General features: G+C 39.2%; 1 protein-coding gene across 4 annotated transcripts in view; it reads left to right on the top strand.

Moving 5' to 3' along the window:
- Positions 1 to 24,711, top strand: part of AKAP9 (A-kinase anchoring protein 9) — a 3,155,794-nt gene that overhangs the window by 2,723,489 nt on the left and 407,594 nt on the right. For all 4 annotated transcript variants that reach the window (XM_044067665.1, XM_044067666.1, XM_044067667.1 and 1 more), the window contains one exon: positions 14,243 to 14,468. In XM_044067665.1, the coding sequence (XP_043923600.1) occupies positions 14,243 to 14,468 (226 nt within the window). The remainder of the gene's footprint in view (positions 1 to 14,242; positions 14,469 to 24,711) is intronic.

Genomic DNA, 24,711 nt, shown 5'->3' on the forward strand with positions numbered 1-24,711 from the left:
CAACTATACATAGAACGTTTCATGACTGTAATCATTTCCTGTATGGAACTAATTTACATCCACATCATCTTATAAAATCTCTCCCATTTGGTGATTTTCTGAGAGTTAAAAAGTTATGTAATAACACAGATATTTTAGAAAAAGAGCTTGAGAGGACAATGAAAATGTTTATCCTGAGAGATTATGATGAGGAAGAATTAAAAAGTTAATTATACAGGGTTCAAAGGGAGAATGACAAATATGGAAAGCACAATTTAAGGAATAATGTAGTAAATAATATAGAAGATAAACAAAGATATATGGTTACTGGGTATGATTTGCTCAGTAATCAAGTGACTGCAATTATTAAGCAGCACTGGAGCTATCTTTTTAAGTTTAAAGAATTTTTTGAGTTGTGTAAATGGCCTGTTTTTTCATTTAGAAGAGGAAGAAGCATTAGAGACAGGCTTGTACACAGTAAATTTGTCACTCCATGTCAAGATGTGCCTAGGGTCCCAATTTTTAAAGGAACATATCCGTGTGGGAAATGTATTACATGCAAATATGTGGTCCGTACTTTTGATTGTATTAATGGCTATAGATTTAATGTGTTGAATACGTTTTGTTGTAATACAGAATGTATTATTTACATTTTGAGATATCAGTGTGGGATGTTTTATATAGGAGAAAGTAAAAGGGCCTTTAAACTTCATTTACAAGAGCATGTGAGAGATATAAAAAACAAGAAACTTGAAAGCCCTTTAGCTCAACATTTTTTGCAGCACCATAATGGTGACCCTGCAGTTTGTAGGGCACTATTTTAGAAAAAATGGAAAGAAATGAAGGCCTGATGGATGTTAAAAAGAAACTTTTGTACAAAGATGCCCTTTTTTATTGAAATATGACACTTTAAGGGTAATTAATGTCACTTGTAATTGGAACGTTTTAATATAATTAGTGTTTAATTGTATAATTTGTTTAATTAAGAATGTTAATGGTGATATATATAAAATGTGATTTTGCAATGACTTTTGTACTCCATTGAAGGCTATTTGAGCCAAGGCGCTAGAAACAGGGACATTAAATTACTTTCTGTGGTCACTGGTTTGTCGTATTTGCTGCTTTCTGCCTTTTTGGTGTTGTATTTTGTACACAGAGAATGCTTATTATATTCTTTCCTTCCAATTTCTAGATTTCTATAGGGATGGCATCTGTTCCTGAAGATTTTCCTGTTGACTGGTTGTCTCTTCCCAGTTTTATTTTATCCTTATCTAGCTGAATTGTTAGTTGTCTTGCTTCCTCTTTCCTTGTTGTTGGCATGTCTGAGTCTTTCATAACTATTTAAATTGATCCCTAACCTGACTGCCCATGTCCCCTCTGCTCTATATAGATTATCGTACAAGCTACTCTATATATCCAAAATCTCTTCCATCTTTGTAGTCAAGTTCTCTGTCCTAAGGTATTCCATGTTTGACTACTAATTATTCTCTTTTCAGTTGCACAAGTTTTGAGCTTATAGTTTCTGTGCTTTTGTATGATTGGATTATTATTAAAATATATTTGCCTAATTCCCAAACTTCTGTATTCTTTTATGTTATGTAACTGTTCATTATTTTTTTCCTTTAGTAAGTGCATATGCTGCAAATTTTTTTCATGAGTTTTTGGTTGCTGTTTCATGGCATATTTAACTTTTGAAACAAAAATGCAGAAACTGGGTAAAAACAAGTATAAACTGAGACACCCAAAATAAGCCACTAGCAAGAATAAAATAAAACACAAAACCCAATTAGCACTTTCGTTCACTTTACTTATGGAAGTTCTTCAGAATTAACAATATAAAAAAAATCAGCACTTAGAAACAGGTTGCAGATATTGCAGATATATTTATCCAGGCAGTCAATATGTTTTCGGCCACATGGAATATACTTTTGAATCTAAATTTAGGTTTAGTTGCCATAGTAAGAGATTAGTATGTCTGTCCACATGTTGCTCCTGCAATGGTTTTTATGCAGGCAAGACTACTAGAACCTTGGGTTGTCTTATTAGCAAACATTTTATGGCCATTAAGAATCACAACTGCAATAATGTTTTGGCTAATCACAGTTAAGAGTGTTGTTCCTTTACACCAAACTGTTTGTTCAACAATTCAACAATTTTTAGAATTTCTTGAATTAAAATGGCAAGTTTTTTTGCATGCTGATGTGTCCCCAGGGTTGAATGAAACAATTTCTTTTAAAAGTTTATTAAGATACAAATATATTTATACACACATTTTTTATTGTGTATATATTGTTGTTATGAACTATTTCTTTAAAACTTTACGTCATGAAAATTATTGATGTGAAGTTCTTCATTCTTAACTGATGGGTTCGGGGCTGATCCTCTGCTCCGACTCGGCCATTTTTTTACAAACTCGAGGTCTTCAAATACCTTGAGGCTAATCCCCTATCCTGTGATACCCTAGTGTGCTCTCCAGATCGCATTTGCTGTGGAAACAGATCAAGCGTTGTTTGACTAGCTTAGGCTAAGTGACAATTCTTTTCTTACTTATTACACTTTTAAAGCTGTTTTTTTTCTACCATTGTTGAGAATAGCTTAGTAGTAGTTCTACCACATAGTTTTTTTCTAGTTTTCTAGTTTAAAATTTGAAAATTAAAAATAGAATCCCTTTATCTCTCTAGGCTTATTGTTTGTTCAGCCTTCCCTTACCCTATCCCGTCTCGTAGTTATTAAAAGTGTTTTGATAGTGTGATTTTTGGCTTTAAGCATATTAAAGTGTGACAGTTAAGTTAGAGAAGTTTATAAGTGTTTAGTAGTTGTAGTCTATAGTTATACTTAATAGGCCATTTAATTTAGAGGGTTCCTTTTCTTCTTGCTGCTTAGTGTGTTTTTTGATATTTAAAGTTGTGCACAGTGTTTAGTTCTATCATAGAAGTCCGTTTATGATGGCTTCCTTTTCTTCAGTTTTGTTAGTGTTGGTCCGAAGGTTCTCTATGTATGTGTTTTTACCTTCTCTACTTGGTAAATTTTTAGTAAACTATATATAGTTGTCTTTATAACCTTGACTAAGTTAGCGAGGTTTATAGCTAGTTGTTCCCTTTGCTATATATTGCTGTTTAGAATGTCAAAACAGGCAAAAGAGTTGAAACCATCCCGTTTCAAAAAAATGCCCACAGTGTGAGCAAAAGTTGTCCTTGACTGACGTACACATGGAGTGTGTCTGTTGGTTAAGTGCAAGTCATTTCCAGGACCCTTGCGCCATTTGTCATTCTTTTAGTGCTAGAGTCCTCCATGAAAGGAAAAATAAATTAATTTTAAAAGGACTGGTAAAATCCAGCTTTGATGAAGCCATAGAAAAAGGTCAAAGCTCCCAGTCAGAGGCTAAGTCCCCTTCATCTGACAAAACAAAATCCTCCAAAAGATCTTCTACTTCGGAGGAGGCGGAGCTGGCTGAAAAGACACCTAGAGACTCTCCGACAGTATCTAAAGAGATCGGATCAGAAAGACCATCAACCTCGGCTCCAATGGTTTCAGAGCCATTGGTTTTAACAGTAAGGAGCCGGTCCTCTGCATTGGAACCGGTATCCCGCACGTTATGGTCACCACTACTGCAAATGTCCGCTTCTCCAGCACCATTGTCCAGATCCTCAAGGAGCCTCTTTGATTTGGATGTGGTTCATGTGGTGCAGAGACTGTTGAAGACACTGACATTAGCCAAACTTTTATCAGAACCAACCCCTAGAGCATTGGAGCCAACTGTAGCTACCCCTTCTATCTTGATTCCTCCTCCAACCCAACCTTTGGTTTTGGAGCCGGAACAGGTGGAAGCCAATGGTGACGGGATTGTCTGAACCGAGACCTTCTCCAGGACTTTTGGCCCCGACTGCTCCAACTACCTTAGTGCCGTCTGGTGAGTCTAGCAGTTGATACTTGCCGGCTGGCTCCGGGGGTATGAGTAGAGCTGAATTTTTGTCAGATCAGACCCTTCCTCTCAGAGCTTCGTCTTGTGTTAGCTCGGCTCCTACCTCTGCCTCAGAGCCTACTCCTGTGGGGCTGGAGGTGTCTCTTGGTTCCTCGGAGCCGGAGCCTCCTTCTGCTCATGTGAGGGGGGCTTTTGAGACAGCCTCACCTTTGGTTACTCCCATTCCATCCCTTAGAGCACCGGTGTCTGTCTCAGCAAAACTGACTCCACAAAGGCATAGAGATCCAGAACTTCAGGAAACCCCAGTGGGTGAACCGTTATCTTCTGAGACCTCTCCAGAATATCCTTCTGAAGAGGGTCCTTGAAAGAAAACTTGCAAAAGGAAGCATTTGGACTCTCCACAGGAGTCAATTACATCTGACAAGAACCTCAGTGAGTCAGAAGGGTCCCCATGGTCGCCCTCTGAGAATGTCTCCTTTACAGACATCCTAGAGAGCCTAAAATAGAGAGGCAGCTGGAAGCCCATCAACCCTACTGACGAGGAGTCTGTGTATCTGAAAGCTTTTAGATCGCGACCCTCCTCCTCCTGGATGTCTCCACCTTTCAACGAACTCATGGAATTAGTTTGTTGAAAGGCATGGGAGTCTCCAGACACAGTGGAACCTGTCCCTAGGAAGCCTAATAAATTTGTCACCATCCCAGAAGACAAAGCTTTTTTAACAAAAGGTGTTCTGGTAGATGCTATGGTGGTGACGGTAGCCAGTAAAAAGTAGTTATTGGAAACATCCTCATCGGTTCATCTCCGAATAAAGATTTGTGCATGATGGATAGATACAGAAAGCACATGTTTTCATCAGCGGCCTTTCCCTCAGGTTCATAGGTAGGTACTGGGCTATTGGCCCTAGGGCCTATATAAGCCTAGCCAAACAGTACCCTGGCATTTGCCACCCAAGAAAATTATTTTCCTGTGCCCCTGTCAAGCAGAGCCATAGAAGTGATCCCCGGGGTGAATTTCCTATCTCCCATCCAATCATCAAGATTTTTCTTGAAGAGTGCTAATGAGGAGCTTTGTTTGATATAGATAGGTAGTTTGTTCCAGAGTATGGGAAGTCTCTGGGACAGGAATCTATCCCTCCAGCATGTTCTGTTTATTGTGGTAACAAGGTTTAGGTCCCTAGACCATGTAGCTCAGAGGGATTGGGATTTCTTTAAGTGGAGCATGTCCAACAGCTCTGTGTTTGACATAGTTTTGTATGTTAGGCAGAGATCGCCTCTGAGTAGGCAATATGTGACAGAGTAAAGCTGGACTTTTTTGAAACGGTCTGCGTAGGGCATCTTGGCCGGTAATCCTCTTTGTGAGGTATTTCTGCGGCCTTTCCAGTTCATAGGTTGGTACTAGGCTATCGGCCCTAAGGCCTATGCAAGCCTAGCCATAACAATTCCCTGGAAATTTTTTCCCACAATATTTACTTCTCTGGGCCCCGGTCTAGCAGGGCGACTGACATGATCCTCGGGGTTGTAGATGTCTTGTGAGGTACATTCCAAAAGGGGTGTTCTACCCTAAAATGGGTCTAATGAGTGATGAGTAGAGGGGAACAATGACCTCTTTTTTTCCTGGATGAGAAACCTTTTGTGATGAGGTGTGCCACGTAGAAGGATTTCCTGACTACTGTGGCGATGTGATTATCAAAGGAGAGACTACTGTCCACCTGTGTCCCAAGGTCTCTTATTACACTTTCGGTGTTAAGTAGATTACCGCCTATGTGGTAGTTTTTACCAAAAGGGATGACAATGCACTTTTTGGCATTGAGCTTGAGGCCATGGCTTTAACACCAGGCATCTGTCTCAGTGAGCCCCTTTTGTAGGATGTCCACATCATTAGGAGTTTTGATTATGGCTCCTAGTTTGCAGTCATCTGCGAACTTTGTTAGCCAAAGACCTTCTGTGTTGGTCTGTACTTCAGAGAAGTAGATACCAAACAGGAGAGGACCCAGAACTGAACCCAGTGGTATTCCACTTGTCACTGGTCTGAAGTTTGATTTAGAGTCTGCTACTTTCACAGTGTGGGTTCTGTCAGTGAGCCAGTTGGCAACCTGTCTTGTGACATAGGGATTTATACCTAGTTATAAGTTCCGTGATGATATGTTCCATAGCCTTGCAGACCAGGCTCGTCAGGCTAATGGGGCGGTAGTTGCCGGGGTCCATGGTGGGCTCCCCCTTTGTGGAGTGGGATAACCGTTGCTGTACGCCATTCAGTGGGCACAAAGCCTGAAGTGAGGCTATGATTGAACATGGTACTTAGGTTGGGTGCCATTTCGTTCTGTAGTTCGTGTAGAACGCAGCCTGGGATGTTGTCAGATCCCATGGATGCTGTGTTCTTGGCTTTGGAGAGTTTGTGTTTTACCTGTGCAGCTGTGATTACAGGAGCTTTGGATTCTTCTGGTACAGAGATGGGCTCTTTAGGAGGTGAGAGAGGGGTAAAGTTAGCACTGAACCTATCTGCCAGGATGTTGGCAATATCAGTTGGTTCTGTATATTTAGCACCATTGTGCTGTAACTCAGAGCAGATCTGAGTATTGCCATTGAGATTCTTGACATGGCTATAGAATGCTTTGTGGTTGTCTTTAGAATCAGTGGCGATTTTGTTTTTGTAACTAGCTTTGGAGGATTTTATGAGGGATCTCAGCTTCTTACTAAGGCTGACCACAGAGTTCCTCCAATCATGGGATTTTACTCTTTTGCTACAGTTTCTTTCTTCTGTTGTAGAGTTTGTTTATGGCAGGGGACCACCAGATTGGCTTCCTTTCTTTGGAGGATAGCATATTGGTTCTGTTAGGGATTGCACAATCCATGCAGTCGTGTAAGTGCTTATAAAGTGCATTTGTATAAGTTCAGCAGTCGTACCTCTATTGTCCATCAGCATGGGTGTCATGAAGTTTGCCACGTATGTCTTAAGAAGCATGAAGTTGGCTTTGGAGAAATTTTTTACGGTGGTTTCCCTAATGGGGGGTGGGATGTGGATGTTTAGGGTGATTAGCTTGTGGTCGGATCTGACCAATGAGGAATTGACCTCTGGTGTGGAACACTGGTAGCCCATGTTGGTAATGACCAGGTCTAGGATATTGCTGCCCCTGGTGGGGGTGTGGATAAATTGATCCAAGGCGTTGGAAGTTATGAATTCCAGAAAACGTTGAGCACAAGAGTTGGTACATGAGTAATTTTCCCAGTTAATGGTGGGGTAGTTGAAATAGCCCATTATTAGGGTGTTAGGTTGTACCCTAATATTTTCCAGTGTATCAAGAAATGAGGAGTGGGAATCCTGGGGCATGGTGGGGGATCTGTAGCAAGCTACAATTTGGATTGCGGTCTTGCCCAGTGTTAGTTGCACTTGGATAATCTCGGATGCATTATGCTGAGCAACTAGCCTGGAGGTGTGGATATACTTAATGAATATGGACACACGTCCGCCTTTAGGGTTTCGGTCCAGGTTAGGTATGAATTATAGCCTGGTAGTGCAGGGGTGCTCTCTAGAGCCTTCAACCAGGTCTCTGTCACTGCACAGATGTCAGTGTTCTCCATTTTAAGGAGTGCCTCGAGTGAGTGCATTTTGAGGTTTAGACTTCTAGCATTAAGTAGCATTATCCTCAGATTTTGCTTGCTTGTACCTGTTATGGTGGTGAATTTGTCATTTGAACCTTGCCTAAAAAAGGCACTATAGGGGTGGCAAGAGCCTTAGCAAGTATCTGGAATCCCAAGGACGACAGGTGCCATCTCTGGCAAAGCATCGTGGTTTGTCGATCATGTCATCCCAGGCAGACGGATACTGGATCCCCTTAGAATGACACCAGAAGCTTAGCCAATTGTTGAAGTCAATCATTTTGTCCTTGTACTGTGGTATCATTCTGGGTGATGGCAGGATGCTACTCAGGGCTAAGGTCATACCTGCCTGGGCTATAAGATTGGACAGCTCCTCCATGTCTCTCTTCATGTAGTCCAGGGAGGTACGTCTCAGGTCCTTCACACCAACATGGACAATGACAGAGTCATATTTGTACTTTCTATGGAGTGACCTGAGTGCGTGCGTTATGTGGCAGATCCTGGCACCCGACAGGAAGCTGACAGTAACATTTCCCTTGTTTAGCCTGGTGAGTGGAACATCAGTGTGCCTGACTATAGAGTCACCTATGACTAGTGTGTTGGGTACGTTGTTATGCCTTATGGGCTGTGGTTGAGTGGCGCACCGAGTTTGTGGGCTATGTGTCATTTGGGTTGTGTTGGGGGGTGGAGGTTGCTTGCGTTTCTACTTTGGATGTCCCTGTTGCTTGGGTAGATTTTTATTGAGAGCCTCCGCAAATGTAGGTGTGTGTTTTGTGTTTCTGTGTGTGTGTTTTGGTGGTGTAGGTTTTGAGGGAGTATGTGATGAGCGTGGTGTGGTGCAAGTGTTTACCTTCTTCTCTTAACTGTCTAGTCCGGTCTGGGGTGAAGAGAGCTTTGCTTCCAGTTTGGCTATATAAGTGCATCTCTTACAGGTTGTAGTGTGTTGGGTGGTAGGAGGACAGGGTTGTCTGTGTACATGAGGCAATTGCTGCATTGCCCCAAGATGCCCAGATTCATCGGGTAGACAGGAGAAAACACCGGGAGCTGACCCTTAGACATGCCTGGATAGGTGCTTATTTATTAAGTACTAAAAACTGTTTTCCTCTAGACAAGTGAGGAAAGTTGAGTGCTGTAGTAATTTGTAGCTTATTTAGTGCTTACAGTGAGTTCTGAACAAGTGCTGAGCTCAAAGAAACAGATTTGAGTGCTGAAACTAGAAAACTGGCTAGTTCTAAGAAACAAAGTTAAGCTAGAAGGCGTCCCTCCAATAGAAAAAGGTTTGGGGGCTCAGAAGTTTACAAACAGTCCTGGATACAGCAAATCTGTATCTGGACTTAGACGACTTACAGGAAAGGCAGGAAACAAGCTTAGAAATTTTTTTTTTTGTAAAGGGGAAAGGAGGATCAGAAACTAAGTGGGTTGGCCTTCTCAAATGTTCTCCCTGGATTAGGTAGAATGAGGTAATGACACTAAACTGGGAGGAATGTCCCAGATCAAATTTACAGTAGGGGGCAACTACAAAGCCACCAAGTATAAAAACAGGATACCAATAAATGACAATAAAAGTGCTATAAATAACTCGTAAAAATAAGCAAAAAAACAGGATACTTAATGTTATATATCACAGATTAGTTGGCTCAATGCCCTTCCTCCGATTAGCCCAGTGTGAAATGGCAGAAACACTCACAAGTTAACTTCTTAAGTAACAAAGTTGAAACCTGAAACTTTAAAAAAAAGCTTGAAAGAACCAATGATGTGCTTATTCCAAGCCATAGTCCAGGTAACCCCAATCAACCAATGACCATAAACAGTTCACTCTCACTGAACTGCTGTACTGGCTTTGGCTAAACTACGATGGCCTGGAACATGTGCTCAGACACACAGCCTCTACTAACAAACAACTAGGCCCAAAACACAAGCCTGAATATGGACAATACTACACTACCCACACTTCTTAGGTAGAAAAAATCCTGCAGAAATGTTTAAACAGATAAAGGAGCAAGGAGACTCTAGAGAATTCTTTTAACTGCAAACAAGTTATATGATACACTCCTTAGCAGGAAATCAGAAAAAAACAAACCCAACCAGATGCTTAACAATTGTAGAAAATTTTTAGTTAATACCTCACACACAGTGAAACTAGCTAGAAATGTATATTCAGACAATAAAAGTGTTATAAATAACTCATAAAAATAAGCAAAAAAACAGGATACTTAATGCTGTATATCACAAATTAGTTGGCTCAGTGCCCTTCCTCCGATTAGTTCAGTGTGAAATGGTCTCTGAACTATTCAACCCAGTTTACTAGGTTACAGAGAGCTCTCATAAAAAAGTTATGAGATTCTCTCCAGGGTTCAGTAGCTGAGGGGATATCAGAGAAAGGGTCATCCCAGCTCTCCACCCTTAACTCCCTGGTGAACTTGTCCATGAGGCTAATCTCTTATACAGCTGATGGAACGAGTAGGTCATTGTGTTCAAGAGTCGCCCTTAGGAGACACTCCTGGATGTGCCTCTCTAACTTCACAGAACCCTTCAAGTCATCCTTTATAAACACCCCCTTTGATGGCTTGTCCTTGTTCGGGCCTAAAGTAAAAGAGACTTTAACCAGGTGTGAACAGGTGGGAAAGACGCTCTCTGTTGTGGGAGCACATTTTTCCACCCCTTACAGACCCTATCCCAGGGGTCAAAAGGGAGGAAAGATGTGGTTCCGACACATTTTGATATCTTCTCATAAGACAGCAACAAGAAGACTGCATCTTAGCAGCTGGAAAAGATTTTCTAGGTGGCTTTAGAAAATAAAATTGACCCTTACTCCGCACCCCTTTCTTATATTTTAAAATTTCTAACAAAGCTTTTCGAAGAGGGTGCTGCAGCTGCTACCATCAGGGTACAATTAGCATCAATATCAAATTTTCATCTAGTTGAAAATGGACCAAACATTATGTCACATAGATTGTGTAAAGCCTTTCTTAAGGGCACTTGTCTTTTAAGGTCACCAATAAAATCTCCACTACCGCCATGGAACCTCAATGTTGTCCTATCCAGGATAATTCTTTGACCATTTGAACCTCGGCATCTTCATGCAAGTTAACATTATTAACTTGGAAAACTATCCTTTTAGTGGCCATCACTTCAGCTAGAAGTGTGTCAGAACTGCAAGCACTTTCAGTCAAATCCCCATACCTCTTGTTTCACAATGACAGAGTTTCCCTGCAAACAAATCCATCCTTCCTACCTAAAGTCTGTTCAGAATCCAATTTAGATGAAACCATGGACTTGCCAGTCTTTTTTCCCCCAAGTATGGCAGTAAGGCAGAATACATGCTACACTAACTTGATGTCCACAATTATGTTTCTATTTACATAGAACAAAAGAATTCAGAAAATCTGATCAACTTTTGTGTCATTCTCAGAAGCTAAAAAGGGTACAGTGGCAGCAAAGCCACCTTGTCCAGATGGCTGTCAGACTGTATTTCCTTTGCTTATAACTCAGTGAATAAGAAATTACCAGACAAAGTTAAGGCTCATTCAACTAGAGCCATTGCTACTTCTGAAGCCTTTTGTGCCATAGTTCCTATAGATACTATTTGCAGCAGCAACTTGGGCAACACCTCGTACCTTCATCAGTCATTACAAAGCAGATATGGCCTACAGGAACAGGGCTTCCTTTGGGTTCACTGTGCTGAAGAATATACTCCCATGAGCCACCCAGGCTTAATGGTGCTAGGGACGCTGTCCCATCAGTTAAGAATGAAGGTGAGATAGGGCAACTTCACATAAAGAAGTTATGTTTTTACCATAATGTTCCATGTGAGTTGTCCATTTCACCATTCATGCTTATGTCCCTCCCTCCAATCCCCAGCCTGTGGATTCCTAGGGGATCTGGACTTTATTAATAATTGGACTTTGACCTTTTTTAGGTTTCTCTTATAGTATAAGAGATAACCTTTATACAACTTTTAATACACATGCAAACAAGAGCTGAGGAGCACACTAGGACATCATGGGATAGGGGATTAACCTCAAGCTAGTTGAAGACCTTGAGGTTGTAAAAAAATGCGTTGGAGCCGAGGGTCGGCTTCAAACCCATCAGTTAATGCGAGATGGACAACTCACATGGAACGTTATGGTAAGACCATAACTTCTTTTTAGCTGTCATTGGTTATCCAAATTAATTGGGAACATGTGTACTGTTTATAAGTGCAGATTTTTTTATAGTGTTTATTCTGAAGAAGTTCCATAAGTAAAGTGAATGAAAGTGCTAATTGGATTTTGTGTTTTATTTTATTCTTGCGACTGCCCTAGTGGCTTCTTTTAGGTGTCTCAGTTTATACATCTTTTTCTTTGCAAGCCCTGCTGAGTAATTTCTGTAATTATTTCCCATATTTTTTTAGCCTTTTTTTCTGCTAAGCTTCACTTCATCTTATCCAAGGCAAGAGATAGTTCTTCTGAAGTAACACCTGTCTTCCCTAAAAGATTTTTAGTTTTTCCTTTGCCACATCTCTATTTTTTTTTTTTTTGCGTTGCTTAGTAGAGAAATGCCAGTGTCTTTTATTTCCCTGCATTCTTAGCTTAGTGAAAATAGAGGCATGGCCTTACACAGTTATTGGGTTAGTTTTAAACCAGTTGTATATAGATGTTCCCATGATCTTTAATTTCTATCCAGCTTGGCTTACTGTATCTTGGTGAATAATAGGTATATGCTTTCTGATCTCCTGTTAGTTGTGAAACCTCGTGTGTAACAAGTATTTTCTTGTATATCTTTGCATATCTTCCTTCTTTAGCTATAATTAATCAACCTTCTGTCCACCCTAACACATCTTCTTTACTGCAAATTATGTTCCAGACACAGCTTCCTTAAACAAAAGTCCTTGTTGGAAGGTCACTCTCTCTCTCTCCTATACACACCAAGGAAGTCCTCTACCTATCCATTAACTTTTAGCCAAACAAGTCTTCCATGATTATCCTTTTTTCTTCCTCCTCCTGTCTTTATTGGTGCACCTTTCCCTTACAGTATTATTATTATTACTCCTTTTTTCCCTTTCCCTGACAGCTGAATATCCTCCATGGATTTCTTTCCTTTTTTTTTTAAACACCTTTATTAAATTATCATAGGCAAACGTATATTAACAAAAAAGAAACATTATTCCATTTAAATACAATATACGTCACTTACATTTTCTTTGCTACCATTAGTCGTCTGACGTTACAAAAAATGCTTAATTCATGCCTTCCCTTAAACCTCACTCTTCCTCCTGAATATTATGTATGCATTGTTCCCACAGTTTCCATTTACTTCTGTGTAATTTGCTCCTTCCCTTTTCTACAAATCCCTCTTCCAGTACTTTTACCTCTTTTATAATATTCAATATCCCAGATACAGTTGGTTTAGACTTTGATTTCCATTTTCTGGTAATTGCTTTTTTGGCAGCCAACAGAATTAAACTTAGTAAGGCCTTATTTAAGTCTAGGCAATTCAGGTCCTGTATCTTAGCTCAAAACAATTATTTCCTTACTTACAGAAATTTGCTCACCCAGTATTTCTGATGGAGTACTCTGCAGAGAATTTTTAAATCTGCCAACTCACCTATAGAAACTAAACCTCTTGGATTTGGTTGCATACTTGGGAGCTATACATATGTCTTTTCATTGTTTTCTTATGAATTGTTTTACCAGTCTTGCTTCCCTATTTTTTCCAACCTCCTCTGATTCTTTTGGTTATCACACAATATTTTACATGCCCTACTAATTATCCGATTTTTAACAACTGCTTCTTCTTTATATTCAACTAAAAACTGTACCCAGAGCAGGTCTTTCATTTAAAATCCTCATACGCCTTTCTCTTTACACTCTGAGATCAAGCCCTGTTAGGGAAGGCTGTCTCTAGCCTGCAGTCCATATATCTTCTTGGCCTTATTCCACTTTATTACCTTTCCTGCTTGAGTTATTTGCTGCCACTATCTTGGTTCCTTTGCCTGTTTTTTCCAGTAAATTCCAATCCCCTTGTCTATTGTATGTACCCCTACTTGCAGTCATCCCTGTTGGCAAAATCTCCTTTCTCAATTCTTGCATTGGTATAGTTCTTTGAGTACTTTCTGCTAATTCATGAATCTAATATTTTGTATGGTAGTTGTTGTTCTCCTTAAGGAACTGCAAACAAAATCCTACTCTCTATTTCTTGAAATCCCCCCTTGCTTCATCATCCTCCCTTTCCACTTTGACCATAATCTTCTGCTTGTGTTGCATATATGAGCCTTAACTGTAGAGCTCTAAAATATCCCTTCAGGTAAACCTAAATCAACTTGTTCTATTGAAAGGATCAACTCATCCCACTTAACTCTTGCACTCTTCCCCTCTCAGATAAATTCCTTCAATACTTTATTAATTATTGTTCACAACTTCTGTTTGGGTTGATAAAAGTATGCCTGACCTGTATAGAAGACTAAAGGGACAAAATATTTTCACCGCTTCTATTTTGCTGTCCATATCAATAAACAAGTTATTTCGGTATTATCTTTTGTTTAGATTCTTCCCACGTATCCTTAGCTGTCATAACAGACTCCTAAATACTTAATCTTATCTGTGTGCACCAAAACACATTGTGCTGACAGTGTCCCTTGTTTCTGCATAGATGGTTAATGTACATTTGCAGTTGTATATGTTATGCTTGGAGTATGAGTAAACTTTCAGACAATATTATTACAGCTGCACTGGTATTTACAAGTTCTTCCTGTTTTGATTTCAGCTGGTTTACAAGAGCTTGCTGTGCCTGAGAAGCAGACATCTTTCCCTGCAGACATCCATCAGGAATGCAGTGATGGGATGAAAAGTGGAATCGAACATCAGGACCAGCTCAGCAGTGAAGCACTAATGGTTGTTGAACTGAAGAATGAGCTTGCCCAGACTAAACTGGAATTTGAAACAACACTGAAAGCACAGCATAAGCTCCTCAAAGAACTAGAAACACTCAGGTATGCTGTTACTCTGGACAGCAATGCAGCTAGATTTCATATAAGTAATGTGCAATGCCGTGACTCAAAATATATTTTTTTCTGTATTCCGTTGTAAAAGAAAACAGGACCACAGTGCATAGATGTATAAACCATGAGCGTTATTAAAGGCGTACCCTTCCCCGCAATTTTAACTGAATGCATGTTTTAAATTTCCACTTTCATCTTCATTTGTTTACGTTTTTTTATTTCTGCCTTGTATGAATAACTTTTGAGTGCATAACAGGTGCACTTACACAAGCTCATTTTTTTATTTATTTACTTTAACTAGGCTGGTCTTTTTTGGCTGAGCCCATTTCTGTGGTAAGTCTGGGTTAGAGAAATAACGGAAATGACATGTGAGAAGAATATTGGGAGACATACGAAGAGGGGAGGGAATAAAAGTAACTAGCAGAATGTGAACACTAAACAGGAAGGGTTACGGGTTCAAGGTTAGTAACAGTATGTGACAATAGTAAGGAAAAAAAAAACTCGAGTAACACCACAAGTACAGGACCACTTATAGAAAACATAGGACTGAGTGGGGCACTTAAAGGCCAAACTTGTGGGTATTAGCTTAGTGGCAACAGAAAGCTTGTAGCTCAGGGACTGTGATTTAAAGGGCAAGTCCCAGTTTTATGTAAGGATTGCAAGGCTCTTCATTATGAGGAATGACTCCATTGTATGATAGAGCTGAGTGCAGGACAGTTGTAGACAACATTGTGAGCTAATGTTTAGCTGAGATATATACACATATATGTCAGTTTGATTGCTGTGGAGATGAGCAGGATGAGTTCTAGAAAGGTGACCAGCAGCAAAATTGGCTGTTTTGTTGTGTGATTTTTTTTCTAGTTTGTGGAATAAAAGGGAACTTGGATTTAAAAGTAGCCTAGATGATAGGAAATCAGAAACATGTCATTCACATTATAATTTCACTCCACTGAGCTGACCTATCTTGGTTACTAAGAGATATTACAGACTCGATATGGTGATTGAACCATAATTATTATCAGTAGGAAGGCCCATAATGGTAGGTATTACTACCTTAATTGTCAAAGGATGCAGTAGAAAAGGTGGTATAGTGTTTAACTTCAAAAAAATGTATGGGCTGAATAACACAGCTTTAGCCTTTAAGGCTTTCAAGTGGAGTTGGAATATTTAGGCAGTTCTGGACGATCTAGGCTACATCTGAAGTTCATGCACTACCCTTTCCTCACTATAAAGATCTTTTGACGTTCTCTAGCCATTTGCAGTGTCAGTGGACTAAGAGGTAGCACAATCACCTTTGGGGCTGGAAGGCCAGAAGGTTGTGTGTTCTATTCCCCCTAGATGATCAGATTGCTGACACTGCAGTGCAGTATTAGTGGGTGGTTTGCTCCAGAGTGCATTATCCTTTAGATGAGATGTTAAAATAAGGTCTCATCTGCTTGAGTTGGTGGTAGCTCAGATGAATGTAAAAGAACCTACAACACCTGTTGAGAAGAGTAGGAGAAGTTCTCTAATGTCCTGGCCAAATTTCTCTTTGTAGTAGAAATAAAACTTTAGGTTTCCTCCGAAAAGATGCCGCTATCATAGTGGAAGTAACCTGGTCAACAAAGGATAAAAAAATAAATAAATAAATTTGTTGTTATCACCGTGCTCTGATATGCTTTTGACAAAAGCAGAGTTGGATATGGGTCATGGTAATGATCCTTGCGAGAGACAGTGAACACTGGTTGGAAACTTTAATATCTTTTGCATTGCTTCCTCCATATACCTTGTCTTACTACAGTGTTTCATATGCAGTGCAACTGTATCTGTAGTGTTGGAACAAGTGTCATACCAACAGTATGGAATGACCGTGGCTGTATTAATAAGTCTTTTTAGCTCAGATTTCGGATCAACCAAATTGCCTGTTCTTTCATTGTGTACAAAAATTATCACACTACCTAAATTAATATATTGGACTTTGAACTTTCTGATTAAACAGGCTTCAGCCACTCTGATTAAAGTCTTTCTACCTCAGGTTGAGCATTGCTAACTTGTTTTGGTTATAGCATGCATCTGTGGCTAGGGTTGCCACCTTTTCAAATGGCCAAAGTGGGACATTTTTGGGACACACATCAGATTTTACAGGTCGACACATACCCACTGTTAGTACAAAGGATAGAACTTTACTTTTTTGCCTAAATAAAAGCTTATTCTTTTAGCAGTTTAGTTGCTTATTCTGTTTCTTGTAACATTTAGGTATTTTAGATAGAGAAATAACTATTTTATTTTGGTCAGGACACAACTGCCCAAAGAGGGACTGTCCCTCGCAAAGTGGGACAGGTGGTAACCCTATCTGTGCAGTAGTGAACTCCAAGCTGTAGTGAACAGACTGTACAAGTGTAGTTCTTCTCACAAAGCACCATTATTGTTAGCCTCATCCTCTCTCAAAATTATTTTACCAGCTTTTTTAAGTTTTAAAGCATATGCATAATTATATTGCCACACCCAGCTGCTACACTTCTTTTGTATTGTGCATTCAGCAAGATCCCTCTGTTCTTCCCCACCTTAATAATTCCACATACTAACAGTTTTACTAGTGATGAAAGATTTGTTTTATACTACCTAGTATATGGAATATTGTATCCCTGCAGCAAGCATGTGGTTATTAATTTTCCTGCATTCAGTAACCCACTTTTATAACACGCTTATTTAAAAGACAAAATGTCTTAAAACCTATTTGCAGATAACTCAACATATTCTGAAGAGGAGCATGCTTGTTTATTCATTCCTATCATTGAATGGCAGCTGATTGTTCGTTATTACTAAATGTTAAGCAAGATATCAGTTTTGTCAAATGTTTATATTCTATCAATGTTAAGTTCTATGTGCTTTTTTTTAAGTCATGGGTAATACATACCAAGTGTAGAAAACAAAATATTTCAAACCTTATTCATTTTTATGCATTATACACATTTTTAACAATTATTATTCACTCCAACATTACATAATTTATTTAAGTCGTCACTCCAACATTACATAAATTATTCAAGTCCTAGCTTCACAGACATTTCACTCTTCTTGAACATTCTTCTGTGTATATTCTGCTAACAAATTTCATTTATTTCTATGTAGTTTGTTCCTTCCTTTTTCTAAAGATCAGACTTCCAGTTCTTTTATCTCTCTTACAACTTTCAGTACTTCAGTTATGGTTGGTTTAGATTTTGATTTCCATTTTCTAGCAAATGCGTTTTCGGCAACCATTAGTATAGATGCATAGTAAGACCTTACTATGTCTATGCAGTTCAATTTCCATATTCCACCTCAAAAGAATAATTTCCTTAGTTACAGTAATTTGCTCCCCAGCATTTCCGATTGAGTACCTTGTAGGAATTTTAAAACTCTGCCAACTTGTTGCATCCCCCCCAAAAAAAAATGTTTCCAGTTGTTTCTCTCTTTCCCATCACACCTCCAGCATCTGAGGAAAAAAATCTCTGAAGTTTGCTTTGAATACTATGCAAACACGTACATACAAAAAAATCCTAAACCTTCTAGACTTTGCATACTTGGGAGCCATGCAGATGTCCTCCCATCATTTCTTTGCATATTGCCTTGATATTCTCAATTGCCAGTCTTATAACCTTTTCTGGTTGATTCTTGTTGTTACCAAGCATTTTGTATGTCTTACTCATTATCTTTCTTGTAACGCCAGCTTCTGTAAACCTTAAAGAGACAGCCCTAGGGATTTGTTTGTTTTGATTCAGCCTTTGTTTACATTTCAGGTTTGCCTTTTTGGGCATGCTCACCTTGGCTGAGGGAGGTGGGGGAGCAGCACCTGAAGGAAGTTTCAAAGGTGTTAGCCAAGTTGCATCTCAAATTGCAGTTGTACTGACAACATCTCTCCCTGTGAGCCATTCATTAGTTTAACCTCTGCATTTTACCCGTTTAGAAAAGTAGCCTTTCAGGCATTTTATGACCTGACTGCTGCTGCTACTCTACAAAGCACATCAGTAATGCAAGGCTTTTAAAACATTAATAAACAGAGTGTTTTGTTTCTTTCATTTCATATTTTATTCTGTGGTTATTGTGAATCCTGGACATCTACAACAATTTTATGACATGACTTCTGCCTATAGAAAGCATCTGAGTTAGGCAAACCATATTTCTTTTTTTTTTTTCATGTTTTATTGTATTCTGATTTTTGAATACTAGCCTGGTGTAATGACTTTCTGACCTGCTACTAATTCCAAACAAAACAAGTGTGTGACAGAAGGTTGCAGCATTAGTAGACATACACTTCTGTTTCTTTTTCAGCTTCTAGTTTGATATGTGCTGATTTCTGAATACTACTAGATAAAACTGAAGTCCCTTTTCTATGGCACAGCTTTCTTTATTTTAAATATGAGCCAGGAGATGCGGGCGTAGTTCCCCACTCCAGTGTAAGTCGGAGAGGAACACAAATCCAAAGATTAGTTTATCCTGGGAGCTGAAACAAGACTGAAACTGTGGATTTACAGGATATTTAAAAGTAAAATGACACTGTGGGTGGAAATGAAAGTAATGTGTCAAAGTTAAGATGACTTCTGTCAGCTTAACTTGGACCCTAATTTTAAACACTGGGATTGTCCCTTTAACCACAGCTGGTATTTTACTTATCTCCCTCCATGATTTTATCTTTGCCAATGCATCTGGTATCAGTCCCTGTCCAGAAGGCAGTCTCCAACCCACAGTCCAAACTTCTCATCGCCCTCTATTATTTTCCCTTTCTAGGTATTTGCTCCCAATACCTTGGCTCATCAGTTAATTTTCTCCAATACATTCCAGCCCCCTCTTACCTACTTTTTGTAACCCTACTTGCAGTCATCCTTATTTGTAAAATCTCCTTTCTCCATTCCTGTGCTGGCTTAGTTTTTAAAATACTTTCTGCTACTTTATAAGTATAATATTCTGTATACTTATTATTCTTCACCTTATAGATCTGCAGCCAAACTGCTGTTTGCTGTTATTTTTTTAACTCTCCCACGGTTTCAACAACATTTCATTCCACTTTGATTTGTAACCTTCTGCTTATGTTATGTATATGAGCCTTAACTATGTAGTAGAATCAATTTTTTTTTATTTCTCCTTCCTTGACAGCCCCCAGCCATCCCAGTGCCCCCATGTCCTATGCATGGTCTTCCAGCACTTCAGTTCACCTTCCTGGTCCAATGCCTGAATTTACACCTGGGCCAGCAAGGAACATGACGGCATCATTGGGGATCAGCTGTCCTTCTTCTAGTGGGGGATTTCTATGTGATCTACCCACTTTTATTGCACTCTCCCCTGCTCTCTTTGACGTACATCTAAGGGCAGCTCCACAATTTGCAAAATGCCTTCACTTTGGGAGCATTATCAACAAAGATACTCCCTCGAGGATGGGCACACCTATCCCTTCCTGGAACTCCATCAGTCACCCGGGCAGCTAATTTAACCTGGGTCCTGTGGACTATAGTCAAGGCTTTATCCTGTATCCCACTGAAGCCACTGTTCTAGTAAAATCATTTTTAATTTATGCACCTACATTTTTCATCTATACATATGCGTAATACTTCATGTGTGGGAACGTAGTTTACAGCTGTAAACATTGTTTTAAAAGTAAAATTTAGCGCTTTCACCAAAAAACAATGGCTTCTTCAGAGTAGAATTTTCTTGTAGTCATTCCTACATAATAACTTTTGCAACTTGTGTATTATATTATTATTATTTTTTGTTATTGATAGGGTAATTACAAGTGAGAGAGGGGGAGACTCTAACTTGAAAATAGAAACCCTTGAAATTAAGTGGCAACTTAGACTCAACGCTATGTGTCCACCTGGATTAAATGAGAATGTTGCTTTATTGCCTGTATTAAAAACAGCAATTACCTTATTATTATTAGTTTAAAAATATATATATTTACTTATTATTAGTTAAATTATTTATGTGAAGTGCTCGGTTGTTTATATTTATCTGGTATTAGTAGGGTTGTCTCTTTAGGTTCATATATTCAACATCACTTATTTAATATTTAATATTTTATACTTTATTATTAATTTTTTCACAGTAGAAAAGTTGAGCATAGGTGTAGTTTTTATTCTTAATTGTAGTCTATGATAGGCTAAAATTTTTGATGTCAAGCTTTTTAAATGGATGAATTAATTGTTCCCACTCTACTCTGAAGAAGCCATTGTTTTTTGGTTTAAGCACTAAGTGTGTGGGATTATTTTTATACCATTCTGTGTTGTGACATTAAAGTGGAGTATCCTAAACTGCTTGGGTCATTTTTTTTGATTTTTTTGTTCTTGTGTTTTTTTCCTGCTGGAAACTTTATTTTTGTAAACATTGTTTTATCTTCATTTATTTTATATCCTGAAAAAAAATGACACTATCTCAAAATGTTCCACAATCCTGAGGTGTCATTTCCTGGGTTTATCAAGTGCAAAAATAGCGGCAAATAACACTGTTTTTTTCTTGATTACCGTACCAGTTATCCTTGAATGTGTGAGTCCTTTATTTTTTTGCTAATGGCTGGAAGTGTAAAGTAAATAACAAAGGGGAAAGATGACACCTCTGCTTCGTTCCTCTGTCCAGTCACAGCTTTTGATATACTTGAACTTTTAAAATATTATTAAACAAAATCTTCCAGATTTTTGTCACCTTTTCCATCTCCTAACTTCCAAATTTCCACTACAATGCCATCTGGTTTTGGAGGCTTTCAAGTTGATTGATTAGACATCACCATTTTTATCTCTTCCTCCTAAGGTAGAGTGGATGGGAAGGAAGGTGGTTGATGGCCTGAGAAGGAGAGTATAGGGAAGGCATCCGGGACAAATGTATACATTTAACAAAGACACAGACTGACTGGGGAGGTGCTGATAGATAAGGTGTGGCAGAAGTTAGATTCACAGGCAGAGAGTGGACAGATGATGGTAGGAAGGACTCGACAATGAACTGGAGAGAGTTAGTAACATTTAAGTAATGGGGACACCATAACAGTGGATGGGGCGAGGTAAAAACCACCTACCAAGGTGCACTGTGTTGAATCCATCCAGAAGTCAGATTCCTCTGTAACCACCCTCGTGACTAGGCCACGTGGTAGAGACCATACAGCTGTATTACTCTCTAAGTTGTATGAAGATGTATAGCACAGTGAAAATTTCAGTACGAAGCTGCACCTCCGCCACAGTCCTCACCAAACCTATACATCATCTGGATGTCCCAAAGGGAACCCTCTGTGCCACCCCCAAATGAGGAACCCACACCCCTCCACTGGAGAATAGCACCATATGCCACAGCCAGCCCTCCAGCTCATCTTCCATAGGGCGACCTTAATTATCCTGTCCAGAGCCAGCCTGTTGACTGATGGAGAGAATGGTGCATGGCGCAGTGGATGCAGCAACACCACATCTACTGCCACAGTTGAAACTGCATAGAAAATGAATGCAGATGTACAGTAGAGAGAAACAAAACAGCAAATAAAATGAACAAAGTAAGGAACTTGTCCATGATAAGGAGAGCAGGACAAAAAGATAACAATTAGTTATGTTTCACCTGTGTGCTACAGGTCTTTGAAGGAGAAAATACAGTCAGCAAAGCACTAGCAAAATATATATGATATACAGGCATGAGGCATAACTGTGACTGAAGTGGGGAATAATGGTGTAAGATATGCTGGGAGGTACCCTGTCTCCGAAGTGTAGTACAGTGGCACAGTGTACGAATGGTAACCATTGTGTGTGTAGTGGACAATGACGCTGGCCTGAAATTGCATCAATGTACAAATGAATTGCACAGCCCTGTGGTGGTATCATGATATACCTTGGTATCCAACACAGTGTGGCAAATGCTTGAATGTATTCCACAGAGTAGCACTGTGCTATGTATAACAAGCCACAGAATACCAACATGAATGCACAAGGGACATGTAATTCTGCAGCAGTACTGCATCTTGACAACTGTAACAATAATTTCAGTGATAAACAGCCCAACATATATCAGATGTGCCTGATAAAGTGAGGGACAGTGGAATGACCTCAGTATAGTAAGCCAAGTCAGGCATATAAGGGCATTTCACAGTACCTGCACGTCAATTACATAGGTATGATACATTGAATGATATAACCTGGCAAAGTACTCCAGCAGGGACCTGCACCCTTATTTGCATTGTTGCATTCATGGTCAGTCCACTCTGCAATAAGATGATGCTATCAGGAATAACTAGGAGTAGTAAGGATATTAGCTCATTTACACTTGCCTTTAAAATATTTATGAGTCATAAAGAAAAAATGAAATATATGCAGCATTGAAAATCTAGGATGTGCAGTGCTAACCAGGTGAATAAGTGATATAAAGGTATGGCACCAATACTTTATATATACCTTGACACCTAGGCAGTCATACCCATCTCCTCTGGCAAGTTGTTGTGTTCTTTTGTATCTTTGCAGGAGATGAAAAGCATAAAACTTGTAAAAAACATTAATTAGTACTGCAAAACCTTGGATATTAATAGTACATTTTAGCCTAATAATAAGGCCTATTTTAGTAAGACAAACAAGTATGCAGTCATACTTATTGTAGTGCACAGGCTGCCTCTGACTTAACCTCCTCTTCCTGTTGCATAAGGAAAAGTGATAACTCTTTCATACCACTGTTTAGTTCTGGCACTGATAAGCAGAGTAGGAGATTCACATTACATTACTCAGTTCCATGGCAGACAAGTGCCATGGATCTGCCTTACACTGAGGGCCCCTCATATAAGTCTATCAGCAGATGCAGCAGGTGAGAAAAAAAAAATCTTTGCTATACCGTATGGAGTTCTTCCACAAGTCTTACCCACTTGCCAGTTGATAGCAGGAAGGAAACGGTCAGAGAAATCATGTGAAGTGCATTTCCAGGCAGCATAAAATCTAATTATCTCAATTTCAGTTGTTTTATCTCTGTTACTATATTCACTACTTCTAGTGTAGTTGATTTAGATTTTGATTTCTATTTTCTAGTAATTGCTTTTCGGGCAGCCACTGTAACACCATGTCTAGGCAATTCTGATTCTGTATCATAGCTCAGAAAAAAAAACATCTCCATTGTCACACCAATCTCCCCATCCAGCATATCCAACAGTGCATCCCAGAGGGAATCCTTAAAGTCCGCCAACTCACCACACTCCCAGAAACTATGTTCCCATTTACCTCTTTCTTTCCTATCACACCTCCAAATTTGCTATCTACCTGAGGAATAATTCTCAGGAGTCTACTTGGGATATAAAAATATTTATGTAAACATTTCCAAGCGAAAATCCTAAATCTTCTAGATTTTGTTGTACATTTGGGAGACATATATATATCATGCCATTGTTTATTTGTGAATTGCTTATCCAGTCTCTCTTCCCAATCCTTTCTAACCCCGTCTGATTGATTCTTTATAGGTATCATGCAATGTTTTATACTAACTATACTAATTATACCTTTTTAATGGCAGTTTCTCTTCTAGACTCTACTAAAAACTGTGTCAGTGCTGTTTTTTTGTTTAGGACCCCTATTTCATTTTTTTTGCCTGTACTCTGAAATCAGTCCTTGATAGAAAAGGCAATCTCTGACCTCCAGTCCAAATAAATTCTTAGTATCTTCTCATTCTATCGTCTTTCCCTCTCTAGGTATTTGCTCCCATACCTTGGTTCCTTTGCCTTTTTTCTCCAATAAATTACAGCCCCCTCTTGCCTTTTGTCTGCATCCCTAATTGCAATCATCCGTATCTATAGAATCTCCTTTCTCCATTCCCATGTTGGCTTAGTTCTTAGGATACTTTCTGCTACTTTACAGATGTAATATTCTGTATGATTATTGTTATTCTCCTTAAAGGTCTGTATTCAAAATCCCAGTCTCTCCTTGTTTCTTGAGCTTTCCTCCTGTTTCAGCATCATCCCTTTCCACTTTGAATTATAGCGTTCTGCTTTTGCTGTGAATAGGAGTCCTAACTATGTAGCGTTGAAATACCCCTTTAAATTGGGTGATCCCAATTTTTCCTGTTTTACTGGAAGAATCAATTTATCCCACTTGACTCTTGCCATCTTCCCCTCTCAGATAAAGTCCTTCAGCTTTTTATTAATTGCTATCCAGAATTTCTCCTCTGGTTGATAAAACATATGCCTGATCTGTGTATAAGACTAATGGGACTAAAAACATTTTAACTCCTTGTATCTTACTATCCATATCCATATAACAAAGCTTCCATTTTCACAGTTTTT

The sequence above is a fragment of the Protopterus annectens genome, chromosome 3.part1 (assembly GCF_019279795.1).
Source record: "Protopterus annectens isolate FY-2018-M chromosome 3.part1, PAN1.0, whole genome shotgun sequence".
Lineage (NCBI taxonomy): Eukaryota > Metazoa > Chordata > Ceratodontiformes > Protopteridae > Protopterus > Protopterus annectens.